Here is a 14,902-nt window from a genome sequence, read left to right on the forward strand (position 1 = left end):
AACACAAATTGAGATATTTCTGATGAAATCCAAGAGCTTTCTGATCCTGCACAGACAGCAACACAAATACCACGTTCAAGGCCCAGTATCAGTCTTCGATGTGTGTTGCTGACCCAGGTGCCACAGTTCTGACGTAGAACCCGTAGAACGCACGTCGAAGACTGACAAGCAAGAGAAGAAACTGTTAAATAAAGTAGTTATTTTTGTTTTCTTTGCACACAAACAGTATTCTCGTGGCTTCATAAAATTGCAGTTTAACCACTCATGTTACATGGACTGTTTTAATGATGTCCTTACTACCTTTCTGGGCCTTGAACATGGTAGTTCCATTTCTGTCTATACAGGGTAAAAAACCTCTCGGACTTTATCAAAAATTTCTTAATTCGTGTTTCAAAGATGCATGAGGGTCTTATGGGTTTGGAAAGACGTGAGCATGAGTAATTAATAACAGAACTTTCATTTTTGGGTAAACTAACCCTTTACTGCACTGGAGTTAGATTAGACAGGAAGATTCTAATTATAACTGTCTGTAGTATAAAACTTCTCACCTGGCTTGTTGCTTGTTGTGAGTCAGTCAGTTAGTTGTGAGATTAAGGCTGGTGTGATGTTGTTTTCTGTGGTAATTGTGATAGCCTTGAACTTTTGGCCCACAAACACATTCATACTCTGAGTCAGTTTGCCCATGTAGTCTAATTCCGACAAGTCATTTAAGTTTCCACCATTTAAGTTTTTCCTTTCTTTCTTTCTTTTATATATATATATATATATATATATATATATATATATATATATATATATATATATGACAAGTGGTTTCTTCAGGTTTTGTTCCAGTTGCAATAAGAATCGTGGAGCTATAACAGAATCTCCTCTCCCACTCTAAAAGAACAACAACATACAATTACTGCTAAATAATATTGACATTTATTGAACTGAACACACAAGAAAAAAGTTATTTTGACTAAAATTTTAATCTTGCGTCATCCTACTGAAGTCAGACTGAATTTACAGAATTACAAAAGCAAGTTACACCTTAAAAAAGAATAATAATAACAAAAAATAATAAATAAACCACTGTATTTATGGCTGTTTATGCTCCAATTAAAGACAAAGATCATAAATCCTCCATAAGACTTAAGACTTGCTATATTGTCCCAGAGTCTTATTCTAGGCACTGTGTTCAAAGACAGTTGGTGATTACATCAGCTTTCCTTCTTCTTGGTCTTTATGAAAGGCTGGTGTAGTACATCATAAAGCCTTCTTGCCTAAAAATGAACCATAAACAGGAAAGAAAATTTAAAAAAAAGTTTAAAGTGTCAAATACTCTTACTGTTAAAAGTCATAAGCAAATATAAAAATATTACATTTAAAACTATGCAACATATGTAAACTGATATCAGATGCTAGATATAAAGCCAAATGCTCAAAACATATCAAAGTTTCTCTACACACCTTTTGCGGACCAAGTCCAGGACACAAAACTAGTTCTTCCTTAGAGGCTGTAATGATGCCCTCCAAAGACTGAAGAGATAAAATGGCATCAATATAAAAGAACATACAAGTATTTCAATATTTTTGGCAACGGATTTTTTATACACAAACTCAAAAGTTTGAGGTTGATAATACTGATTGACTGGGAAAAAAAATCTCTTAAGCTCACCAAGTCTGCATACAGTATCTCACAAAAGTGAGTACACCCCTCACATTTCAGCAATCATTTTAGTATATCTTCTCAAGGGACAATACTATAATGAAACCTGGATATATTTTAGAGTAGTCAATGTGCAGCTTGTATAGCAGTGTATATTTACTGTCCCCTGAAAATAACTCAACATACCGCCATTATAGTCAAAACAGCTGGCAACAAAAGTGAGTACACCCTAAGTGAACTTGTCAAAACTGTGTCCAAAGTGTCAGTATTTTCTGTCAAACCATTGTTATGTATCACTGCCTTAATCATTCTGCGCAAGGAAGTCACCAGAGCTGCGCAGGTTGTTGCTGGGATCCTCTTCAAATCCTCTATAATGGCATCATTGAGCTGCTGGAAGTTAGACACATGGTGCTTCCTCAGCAAGGCAATTGTCATCTTGGTGGTGTGTTTGGGGTCATTATCATATTGGGAAACTGCCGTTCGGACCAGTTTCTGAAGGGAAGGCATCATGTTCTGCTTCAGAAATGTACAGTACATAATGGAATCCATGTTTCCCTCAATGAACCGCATCTCCCCAGTACCAGCAGCACTTAGGCAGCCCCAGACCATGATGCTACCACCACCATGTTGCTACCACCACCATGTTTGACTGTAGGAGAGACACAGTTTTCTTGGTACTCCTCACCAGGGCATCACCACACATGCTGAACACCATCTGAGCCAAACAAGTTTATCTTATTCTCATCAAACCATAGGACATGGTTCCAGTAATTCATGCTCTTGGACAGGTTGTCTTCAGCAAACTGTTTGCGGGCTTTCTTGTAAGCCAGCTTCAGAAGAGGCTTCCTTCTCGGTTGACGCCAATGCAAACCAACTTGTTGCAGTGTGCAGCGTATGGTCTGAGCACTGACAATCAGACCTTCTACTTCTGCAACCTCTAAAGCAATGCTGGCAGCACTTATTCATCTATTTTTGAAGCCAGGTTCTGCACCTGAAGCACAGAACGAGCACTCAACTTCGTTGATCGACCCTTGCGAGGCCTATTCCCTATGACCCTGGCCACATTACTGTAACTCAGTTTCAGGTTGTTACTGAACCTCTTATAGCCTAGGCCATCTTTGTGGAGAGCAACAATTCTAATTCTCAAATCTTCAGAGACTTCTTTGCCATGAGGTGCCTTGTTGAACATCCAGTGGTTAGTATGAGAAACAAACTGTACCAAATTTTAACTGCTCTAATACAAGATAAACAACTTTGCATGGTCCTGTCAAGTAGACAAAAACATGAACATCATGAACAGGACATGTGGCTTTGCATCGTTAAATGACAGTGATGTTATCACTTAGGGTGTACTCACTTTTGTTGCCAGCTATTTTGACAATAATGGCTGTATGTTGAGTTATTTCAGGGGAAAGTCATTTTTAGTAAATATACACTGCTATACAAGCTGCACATTGATTACTCTAAAATATATCCAAATTTCATTTCTATAGTATTGTTCCTTAAGAAGATATACTAAAAATGTTGCTGAAATTTGAGAGGTGTACTCACTTTTGTGAGATACTGTATTTATTTGATCAAAAACGTGAATTTCAAATGTTTTAAAGTGTAATTTATTCTTGCGATTGCAAAGCTGAATTTTCAGCATCCATCACTCTAGTCTTCAGTGTCAGATGACAGAAATCATTCTAATATGCCGATTTTGTTCGAGAGTAACATTTCTAATTAATAATGTTGAAAACAGTTGTGCTTCTTAATATCTTTCATGAACATTTCATCATTAGAAAGTTCAAACGAACAGCATTTATTAAAACATTTACATTTTATGTAACAATGTCAAAGACTTTACTGTCACTTTTGATTATTTAAATGTGTCCTTGCTAAATAAAACTAATTATTTATTTTTTTAAAAATCTTACTAACCCCAAACAGTAGTGTAAGTAATACAGTAAATATGCAACATATAAAGGAAAAATATTCCTTACAGAAAAAGTAGACAGGAGAGTCATGGCATCTGTCTTATTAACAGACTTTACTGTGGTTAAACAATCTGTAACCTGTTAAACAAAAGGAAATTTGTCATCAGCTTATGATTGAATGAACCAAACATAATCATTTTAGATTTAAGTATAGGTTTTTGTGCTCTAACCTGGGACAGGTAATTTTTCTCCACTTGTTCTTTCAGAATATCTGCAGGTTTCTTCTCATAGGATTTGTATGTCTCAAGGTAACGGCCTGCTTCTTCAGGACTTACACGCACAAATAGATACGTTTAGTTACAGGAATTGAATTAACGCACTAAAAACTAATAGGGTTGGAGCTTTAATGCCTACATTTACAAAAGCCACTAAGGGAATCCCCCTCCCACTTAATTATTTTGAACAATCCCCTTACCTCCAGGCCAAAATGAGGGTACAGTCAGCCATGATGCATATTCGAGCAAGCTCTTTCAGTGCATGATGAGGGTCTTTCTGATAAGTGAGGAAGAGAGAAATGGGACATGAACATCATAACTGAATTCGAGCAGCTTAAAAGTTCAAAAGCTGGCACACAGAGACTATGTTTTACTAACCATCATGATTTATTTAGCATTTAATTCAGAAACAACACAATTTTACACAATAGAGAAAGGGCAAAGAAACAGAAAAGACAATGAAATGTAAGTGAACTAGTAAGTGAGACAGACAGACTCACCACATCAACCTGGACGAGCAACACTCTGAGAGTGAAACTCTGTCCCAGCTGTTTCAGACGCTCATGGATGTAGTTTGGGTTCAAATTATGGTAACGCACACTGCAAAGGCATGGAGAGAAAGAGAAACTAAAACATCACACACTGTACTTACACATGGTTGATGAATATAAACTCTAGAGAAAGTGAATTTCAATTTTCTATTTGAAGTTTAGTAAAGTGAAACCATTGGTTAAGGGACTAAAAACCTTTCAGCCTTTCAGTACTCAGCCACAAGTTGTTTCAAACCTGTATGAATGTTATCAACCAAAGAGCTGATGGTAGCCAAAAATATTATGCAAGTCAGTGGCTACTATTAACCATTTAGTTTCTAAGATTCTTCATAATACCTTCTTTTGCACTCAAATAAAGAAAGAAACTCATACGGGTTAGAACAAGTGGAGGGTGTGTAAATGTTTGGCGAACCATCCCTTTAAACACAAAAAGCCACATCTTACCATAGAAATTAAATTACATTATTCACAGAAACTAGCAATTCTAAAAATACAAAATGCTGTTGTTAATTTACATTTCTCAACTGATTCAACATCGTCTACAATGCATTGTCATACCAATCATGATTGTCACCACAACAAGCCTGTTACTTTGAATTCTCACTTATTCTTCTTTGCAAACACAGGATGATGTGGTTTCACACCTGACTAACTGAGAGCATTCCATTCTCACATAACACTTACAAAAAGAGTTTCAAGTTGCACATGCTTGCACCCAGGGCTCTATATTTAACACTCAACAATTAATTGCATTAATTATTGATTACATTATTTATGGTGTCTTGGGATTTAAAAGATATGCACAGACATTTAGTAACTGCTTTAATAACAAATCCCAACTAAAAAACAAAACACAAAAATTACACAATCAAGTGCTAAGCATATAGGGTACAGTTGTGCTGGCTACACATAAACGTACAAATCTGTTTGCAAATACACCTTGCAGAATCTGTGAAGTGTTAGTTGTTCATGAGTCCCTTGTTTGTACTGAACAGTTAAACGGCCCACTGTTCTTCAGAAAAATCTTTCAGGTCTCACAATTTTTTTTGGTTTTTCAGTATTTTTGTGTATTTGAATCCTTCCAACAATGACTGTATAATTTTGAGATCCACCTTTTCACACTGAGGACAACTGAGGGACTCATATGCAATTATTACAGAAGGTTCAAACGCTCACTGATGCTCCAGAAGACTCCGGTGCAGGGGAAGGCAAGAATGTCTCAGACTGAACGATTGAGGTGTTCTATTGTTGGATGTTATAATGATCATAGCGGTCATCTGAGCCGCTAAAGACACAGAGCATTATAATGTTTCTTTTGCTTAAGAAGGCAATGCACCCAGCCATCTACATAAATGCATCTATGCTCGTGCAAATCATTTGTGATGCAGCTTCCAAAGCAAAAGAGAGTATAAGAGTTTTTATGCATCTTTGCAAATCACCTTTCTTAATGTGCTAGTTAGCAATTATCACGGCTAAAGTAAACAGATAGGCTCGTCACCCCACAGAAGAGAGGGGCGGGGTGAGCAGAGCTCATTAGCATTTAAAGGAACATGCAATAGAATGGCTCGCTCTGAACAAGGCTGATTTTGGAAATGTAAAAAGGGTGTTTTTTACACTACCAATGAGAAATTTTAATCAAAGTATGTTATAGACTTCTCTATATCAGCTTGTGGAAAATATGTCCAATGACCCCTTTAAGAGCTGGGGGGTGAAAACTTTTTGAATTTGAATATCTGAATATCTGAAAAACATGTAAGTATCTTCTGTAGCTTCTGACGGGAAGTACTAAATGAAGAAAAAAAAAAAAGATTTTTAGGCAAAGTAAGAAAAATGTACACATCTTCATTCTGTTCAAAAGTTTTCACCCCTGGCTCTTAATGCATTGTGTTTCCTTCTGGAGCATCAGTGAGCATTTGAACCTTCCGTAATAGTTGCATATGAGTCCCTCAGTTGTCCTCAGTGTGAAAAGGTGGATCTCAAAAGCATACAGTCATTGTTGGAAAGGTTTCAAATATACAAAGAACTTTCCACAGAATTTGTAGGACCTAAAGGAATTTTCTGAAGAACAGTGGGCAGTTTAACTGTTCAGGACAAACAAGTCACTCATGAAAAAAAAAAAAAAAACCCACAGCTGTGGATCATTCAAGTAACAACACAGAATTAAGAATCAAGTGCATGGTAAAACTCCGGAAGGGGTAATTTTTTAAAAATTAACTAAGATTTCCTCTTGTGGACTATATGTAAATGTCTTTTATGTTAAATATATTATTCAGGTCAATACAAAATAAAATGGATTTTGTATGATCTCACTTATTTTGGTAAAATAGTTAACATTTTGCAGATTCTGCAAACTTTTGACTTCAACTGTATTTTCTCTCCTGTACCATACTTTTACCCAAAAACCAACCTGAGAAAAAGAGCACAGGTTGTCCTCCCCAAAACATAGTCAGGCACAATTTCTCCAAACTCCCAAGGAACATTTCTCACAAACTTTAGGATGGGGTTGCCTCTCTGTAGACAGATAAATACATAATATTACATAATCACCGTCTATATTTGCATGTTATATAGTAGAAATCAACTAAAAGTTGCAGTCAGTACATTTTGATGTTTGTTTACATTATGTTTGGATGTTTATACTGCTGCATATTTAAATGAATGCATGAAATCCCACTACTTTAGAAAAAAATCTCAAAAGTGTAGTTCATTTCTTTATGTAAAACAACAGGGGAAAATCCCAAGCATAGCTTTAAAGCAGAAAAATTAACAAACAATATACATACCTGTCGAGGACTGACAATAATACTATTTCCGGATCCTAAAAGATGAGGAGGAACGATACAACTCTCCGAACTCTGACCTTCCTCTTTTGTTTGATCTTCTGTTGATACTTTTGCTGGCGCCTGCTGCTCAGTCTCAGGTTTTCCAGAATCTGTGGAGGACGTACTAACTGATCGGCTACCAGCTGTGTTTACACTGCTTTGCCCTGCAGCATCGTTCCTACTTTGTTTCTCTGGTCCATGGGCAGCTCCCTGAAGCGCCCTGTTTTTGGTCTGAACAACAAACTCTGCATAGGACAGTGGTTGACCAGGAGCTGGAGGAGCACTCTGAGCAGATGACGTCTCTACTTGACCATCTTTGGCCTTGAACAAAGATGTCACCTGTATGATCAAAAGAAACTTGGTTACTTCATTTAAAAGGGTTATGAGAAATCATATCTTTTGGTATATAAAAGGTCTTTGTACCATTAAAACATCCTGCGAGTTTCATAGCTTAAAACATCTTCCTCATTATAAACAAAGCATTTATTTAATCAAGCTCCAAAAATGTCTACTTTTGGATCTGAGGTGCCAACTGGACTTGTCAGTCACTTCAGGGCTGACAACCTGAATGTGAGTGTCATGTTGCGTCAAAAGCAAATAGAAATTACAGTCACTACCGCTATCTTGTCTACACTGGATACAGTATACAGATGCGCGTTCGCTTTCTGACACAGTCCACTGGCTGGAATCTGTCGTCAACAGGACAAGTGAAGTGAAAGATCGTTTGTTTTAACGCATTTGGTTTAAACAGCTAATTCGTGTCTTTGTACAGATATCAGAAGGATCCCAGCGTAATGAACAAGTGGATAGTTTATTTTTAATGCCATCCCAGATCGTGTCTGAGGATGGATCGGAGCATTTTGTTTTGTAAGCAAGGCACAGTGACATGGAGGGTTTACAATGAAACATTTGTTGACAAATGAAGTGGTATTAGATCTGACTGCAGCTGCATCACAAACTGCAAGTAAATGATTTCATAAGACTTTTTCTGGAAATTACCATTTTTCTTATCATGTTGTCAAAACACTCACATGCAATAGCGAGGGGGTATTGACACCGTTTCCTAAGCAATGACGTTAGCCAATCATAACACTGGCAAGTCTTAAAGGACCCGCCCTTAAAACAGTTCGTTTTAGACGAAGGGTCAGAATGAGGGTTGAAAATAATAATTTTTCCACCTTTTTTGTGCAAAAACTTCATTAACATTATTAGTAAAACTCAAGGAACATACTTGTATGTAATGTATGTAAAACTGACATCTTACAGACGTCTGTCAGATGTTTGTACACAGCAGATGTTTTCCAGATTATATGATCTTTAACAGACATCTTTCAGACGTACGTGTGTTATCCGGGACTTCTGTATCATTCTATTTTAAGTCCACTTATGATGTTTGTCAAGGTTCCTTATAGACATTTTCACTGTGACCTTCATATATATATATATATATATATATATATATATATATATATATGGCAAAGGGGTGGCATGGGGTCTATGAGGGGTGGCAACACCAAAGAAAGCCCCCATGCATAGTTTTTGGAGATTTATAGTCTGACATACACAGTTGTGTTCACAAATATTGAGTGAGTCATTAAGTAATGATCTATACTGATTAAAATGAAAAATAAATAACAACATTTCAATGTCCATTATGGCACCAAGTCAATAAACAACATATAAAAAAAAAAACGTCAACAGGTTATACAGTAAATTTACAAAGTTAATTTCCTAACATTAGAAAGAAATATTATAATATCAAAGCACTGAAACTGGATCGGTTTTGGAAACAATGTTTGATTTTCTGTTATTAACAGGGGTGGAAATGTCTGTAATCACCCAGAACACACAATCAACCATAAAATCTAGCAACACCCCAGACAATGCATAGCAAGAGCCTAGCAACCACCCAGAATATCCTAGCAACCAACTAGCAACACTTTAGCAAACATCTAGAACATCTAACTGACCAAACTATTTATGTTTTTAAACATGTTTTAAGACAAGCCAGCATAAATATGTCTTTCAAACGTTTGAATCTAGTTATTACAGGTATTTTTAAATTATTACTCACAATTCAATTACAATGATGACTGAACACTCATGAGATCAATAACACACAAAAAAAACCTCCTATTAGGAATTAATTTGCAACTCAATGTCTATTACAGTATACAACATAAATTAAATTACAGATTGCTAATTCAGCAATTAACTTTTGGGGAAAAAAATATTTTCATTTTACTACTGTAAAGTAATGTTGCAGCAGATGAAAAGCACTAGAAAAGTTCAAATAACAAAGAACTGCATATGAACTTGGTATGCACCACAAAACAGTACAGTAAAAAATTAAATAAAAAATTAAATTCAGCATCCTCTGCACATTTGGCTACATTTCAGTACTATTTGGTCTCCTGACACAAGACTATATCTCTAGGTAGTCATTTCTCAGTTCTGCAAAAATGCAGTAGGCTACACATAAAAAATGGTTACAAATAAAATTTGACAGTCACACTTCTGAAGGTGTACAACATGTGCTACAGTTTACTGTACATATAGAATAGTGAAATTTCCATCATCTAATGTACTGGTACTCATGGGCGGATTAACCATATGGGCAATTGGGCAAGTGCCCAGGGGCACCACGTCCAGGGGGGGGCACCACGCAAATAAATATTCTCCGGTAAGACAAGCGATGTATTTTCAAACCATGACCTATATATACCCGTTCATCAGAACATACTAAGTCCCCTGAATATTTTGTTGAATATTTTGTTACTTTGCAGCCGTTGGCAATCAAGATAGGGGCAGAGTGTAAACAAGTGAGTTCGTGAGTTTTATTTTCAGTTCAAACCCTGATAAAACTATGTAGCTATATACAGCGTAGCTTATCAAACTTATTAGACCACCCATCAAAAACTTGTTTAGAACTAAACATTGTATTGTCATTTATTGGGCAAATAACAAACGACTAAATTGTCTTTGTTCACACATAATAACCAAAAACTAATAATCCAAATAAATACATATTTTATTTTTATTTTGTATGCCTCCTTTGGCCTTGATAAAAGCTTGCATTCTTGCTGACATTGTTTTAATGCACTGACATCCAAATAGTTTCTACACTGTAAAAAATAAAAAACACAGCTTAAAATAATTTGTTACCCTGCTGCCTTAAAATTTTAAGTTCAGTCAACTTGAAATATTAAGTTGTGTTTGCTAAGCTTAACAGATGGGCAAGTACCCCAGCTGCCTTAGATATTTGAGTTGAATCAACTTAAAATTTTAAGTTGTCACTTAGTATAATTTAACATTTCAAGTTGAATAATTTTTTTTTTCCAGTTGACTGAACTTAAAATTTTAAGGCAGCCATGTTACAAATTATTTTAAGTTGACTCAACAAATTGTTTTTTACAGTGTAGTTGCTCCCAAATACTTGCTTTTGATTAACCTTTTGTGCAGTCTATCTTTGAATCCATTCAATCCCAATAATAATTATATTTTAGCATTAGAAAAACTACTCTGACTAAAGATCTTACACATACTGGTGGATTAACCATTACAGAAACATTAAAAATTATTTTGGTAATCACCAGTACTTAGTTTAGGGCAGCTGTGGCACAAACCGTACACTGGGTGGTGGTCCAATAAATTTGTTAAGCGCAGTCAGGGATGGGCAGTATTTCAAAAACATTTATTTGAAATACAAAATACTGTTTTGTATTTTGTAATTAAATGCATTTAATCTTAGTATTTTTGTATTTTCAAAATACATAAAATACTTTTTGCCAATCAACCTCTTTATTAGACTGCTGATTTCCTGTATCAACAAGTGTACTAAATAAATACAAAAATACTAAATGTATTTAAATCCAAAATACATGTCTTTTTCCAAAGGTGTTTAAATATAAAGATTCAAAATAGTATTTCAAATACATGTATTTGAAATACTGCCCATCTGAGAGACCACGCTCTCATTGTCACATTTCTGAAAACACCCATTTTAGTAAAAACACTTGAAAAGTATTGTGTAAATTAAATATAAATGAATGAAAAATGGGGCACTTTAGGTGTCGTTGCCCAGGGGCACCAAAGAGTCTTAATCCGCCACTGCTGGTACTGTACTATAATTATAGTGTATGTGTAAGTATAATACCCATGTAAATGATTCGTTCATTTCTCTCCTCTCTCCGTTGTTGGATGCAGAGATTCTGATTGGTGTGTCATCAGTTTTGCTACGTTTAACTTACTTATTGTTAAACTTTTTGAGAAATGTGTCTAACAGTCGACCAGATGCTCGCCTAACTCTGCTATTAGTTTCCGTGATCGGCATCGTCTTATTGATTTCATGCTATTATTATTTCGTCGAATACGGCAAAAAGGCCTATATCCATGATGAACGTGGAAGGAGCGCTCAGAGAATCGGATCATCAAACAATTACGCGATGAATCTCAGACATATCCGGACGGGATTAGATTTGTAAAAAACAAATGTAAAACAACTCGTTAGTGAACTGGGCCGCGCTTTGTGTTTTTGACTCAAAACGAACCGGTTCATAAGAGTAATTTGTTAATGTTGTCGAATACACTGGGCGCTGCGTGCGCGTGCAACTATCGTGCACATTTTATTGAAAGACGTGTTTTTTTTTGCTATTATTTTGCGTTACACTGTCATCGCTGCGGCTGAAAAGTAGCACATGAAACACTGCTCACATTTATTCTGTGATAATTTTTAGTTTTGCACGTACAGGTCAAGACACTGTGCAAGTGCAAGTGCAAGTGTCGGGCTGTTCCTGTTGTGGTGGGCAACGTGATGCATCAGTATGTTTTGAGTCATCAACACCTTGTTACGGGCACACTTGCAAAAAGTGTGTGAAAGTTGTACGTGAAGTTGGCAGATCGCTCTTGTGATTTTATTAACTGACAAGGGTGACAAACCTCATTTACGTAATAGTCTTTATGAACATTTTATTCACTAGAACTGATTGACGCTGTTTGGTGACCTGCAGTACATGCATTACAGATTCAATCCCAATTATTAGTACCATGGTGGTAGTTTATGTATGAAGCTTTTTAGGGGTTCGAGCCTCAATCCTCACAGTTACCAGACACTACAACACACCATAGCAACATAATCATAATAAGAAAACAAAACCCACCGGACTTCTTTCCTTTGTGAACGCGGAGTCGTCCAAATTGATATTGAATCTCTTTTTTTCCATTTATTAGTTAATCAGTAAATGCACAAACTATGAACCAAACATTTTACTCCATCTGCCGCCATTGCACCTAAACAAACAGTGTCAGGCAAATGTGTCAAACACAGAACAATCGATCGATATTGAGACGCCTATTCATAGTAACCGACAGATGGCGACAATACAACATGTTTTAATACTTTTCATAAAGAGGGTCCCTTTTTGAAACAATGTGAAAGCGTATCGATTTTCCCTACTACTTTTTATGTGTTATTTTTATGTGTTACCGTACTTTTTCAACATCTACCTTAATAATACGACATAGGAATTTGGTCATTTACAGTTCAGACTGCATCACAAACTGCAAAAATTTGTTAAACATTTCCACCATTTCTCAGGGGGAAAATAATTTTTAGAGAGAGAGACAGAGAGAGAGAGAGAAATACCCAGGTGGAAAAAGTTTACTTCAATAATGTACTTAAAGTGCTATATTTAGTTTATCTTATGTTTATCTTAAGAAGCACTAATTTTCACCTGGGTAGTTTATCTAAAAATATTTTATGATAATGATAACTAAACTAAAAATATAGTTTAGTTTATTTGAGTTAAAAATAAAAATAATACAAATATGAAAGAAACCAGACCTTTGATTGAAAACTTTATAGTTTCTGAGTATAGTCCTTGTGACAACTTTCCCATATGTCAACAATCACAATGCTATTACCATGATCTTATCATTCTACCATGGTATCTCGTCACCTTGGAATTATAAGGTTCTATCTGCATTCTGAACAGTTTTGAGATATTGAGATTCAAAGTTTTTTGGTTCCATAGACTTCTATAGGCGGAACCCTTTTTGTTTTCTAAAAAAAGGCCCAAAATGTACACAGTGCACAAAAGAAACATCACATAATGTAAATAAGTTGTGAATAACTCAATTTTGACAAAAACGTCAGATAGAACTTTATAATTCCAAGGTGATGATTTCCAAAGTACTCTTTTGTATGTCTTTATTTTTAACAATGTCAATATTGTTCTCACTCATGTCATTCATGGCTTCATCCTCTCTTCTCGGACCTCATAACATTATGTTCAGTGTTTGTGTTAAATTAGAGGTTATCCAATTAAGAAACCCAAAGTCTGACAGACATCTGTGTATTGCCCATTTAACCCTGTTTGTATGTGTATGTGGATGGCGTTTCGGGACGTCCTGCCACTGTGCCATAGCATTGTGGGTCCCACAGACAGATGGTGCCAGCTTCATTCTGAGATTGTGTTCATGCCCTCCAAGAGCTGCTATGCATTTACACAACACACACAAACCTCTGGCATCATACCAATGTATGTCAGTCACTGTTCAGGTCAAAACAGACAATATTATAAGATAAAAGAGAGTATGGACGCACATACTCTCTCTCTCTCTCACACACACACACACGCACGCACGCTTGAGCTTACCATAAAAGATTTGTCTGGTTAACCACAGTATGACAAGGACACAGTTAGGGTTTTAAGGTGAGTGGGGCTGTGTATCTAGCCTGTGAAGCAAAGGACTCTGGGTAAAGGTGTTGAGCCAATTAGCTGCTCCATAGGTTTAACCTTAATGTGTATCCCCATAATGTAATTATAATAATGAATACATCATTCAGAAAAGCTCTCATTTTGTATACTAGCCAAAGATGTTCACCAACACAAATGTTCACATTCTTAGTCATTTTCTTGTCCAAAAAGGGTGAGGAGAGATGCAGCAGGAAAGTTACTGATGCATTAGAGAGGCGTTTAGTGCTTTTTAACACTTGGCTGGTATATCTGGACACTGCTTTCTGTTTCTCCGTCCTCTGTCGCTACTTTCTCTCCCTTTCTATGTTGGCAGTGAGCCTGGCTTTGGCTGCAGCAACGGCCACCTCCAGACCTCCGGCCCCTCCCTCAGGTCTCTCCTCCCCTCCCCTCGCAGACCCCATGCTGAGGCGGCTGTGTCGAGCTGTCAGCCCCCGGCTGCGGGCTGCTCCTGGGCTCCCGGTGTGGGTGTGTGCGCGTGTGTTGGGGCAGAGGGGTAACGGTCGGGTCCGTGGTGGCCGCTTATCTGCCGTGCCATCGCTGGGCGAGCGAGAGGACAGATTGGCCCTCCAGCTGTCCGACTGAAGGACTCGCAAGACCCCTTACTGAGGAAACCACATGCCCTGATACACAACACGCACATACACACACATATCTTATTGAGATCTCCACATTCCCTGATACGTACACACACCGAGTCACCCTCAGCTGTAACATATGCGTTTCAGCAGCACACTGACTGTACCATCCTGTGCCAAATGTGCCAAAGTACCCTCTTACCCATGAGGTTCAGAAAAACTGCTTTTTTTCTGTGTGAAAGCACACAGCATACATAATTTTGCAGTCCTGCTCCGGTGTCGTTTAACTACACTGAGCTGAATGCAGTAGCCATTGTCATAACTGTTAAGTTGGCTTAAACCAGCTTAAAA

General features: G+C 36.9%; 1 protein-coding gene across 1 annotated transcript; it reads right to left on the reverse strand.

The window, feature by feature from the left end:
* Window positions 1-769: 769 nt before the first annotated feature.
* Window positions 770-12,525, reverse strand: ercc1 (excision repair cross-complementation group 1). Its single transcript, XM_051119434.1, has 9 exons — window positions 12,378-12,525; window positions 7,180-7,557; window positions 6,804-6,907; window positions 4,346-4,445; window positions 4,046-4,122; window positions 3,801-3,900; window positions 3,637-3,708; window positions 1,453-1,521; window positions 770-1,265 (listed from the first exon to the last, which is right to left on the reverse strand). Exons 1-9 carry the CDS (start codon window positions 12,438-12,440, stop codon window positions 1,203-1,205), a joined length of 1,026 nt encoding a protein of 341 aa, XP_050975391.1. The 5' UTR covers window positions 12,441-12,525; the 3' UTR covers window positions 770-1,202.
* Window positions 12,526-14,902: the final 2,377 nt, after the last annotated feature.

This window comes from Labeo rohita, chromosome 9 (assembly GCF_022985175.1).
Source record: "Labeo rohita strain BAU-BD-2019 chromosome 9, IGBB_LRoh.1.0, whole genome shotgun sequence".
NCBI lineage: Eukaryota > Metazoa > Chordata > Actinopteri > Cypriniformes > Cyprinidae > Labeo > Labeo rohita.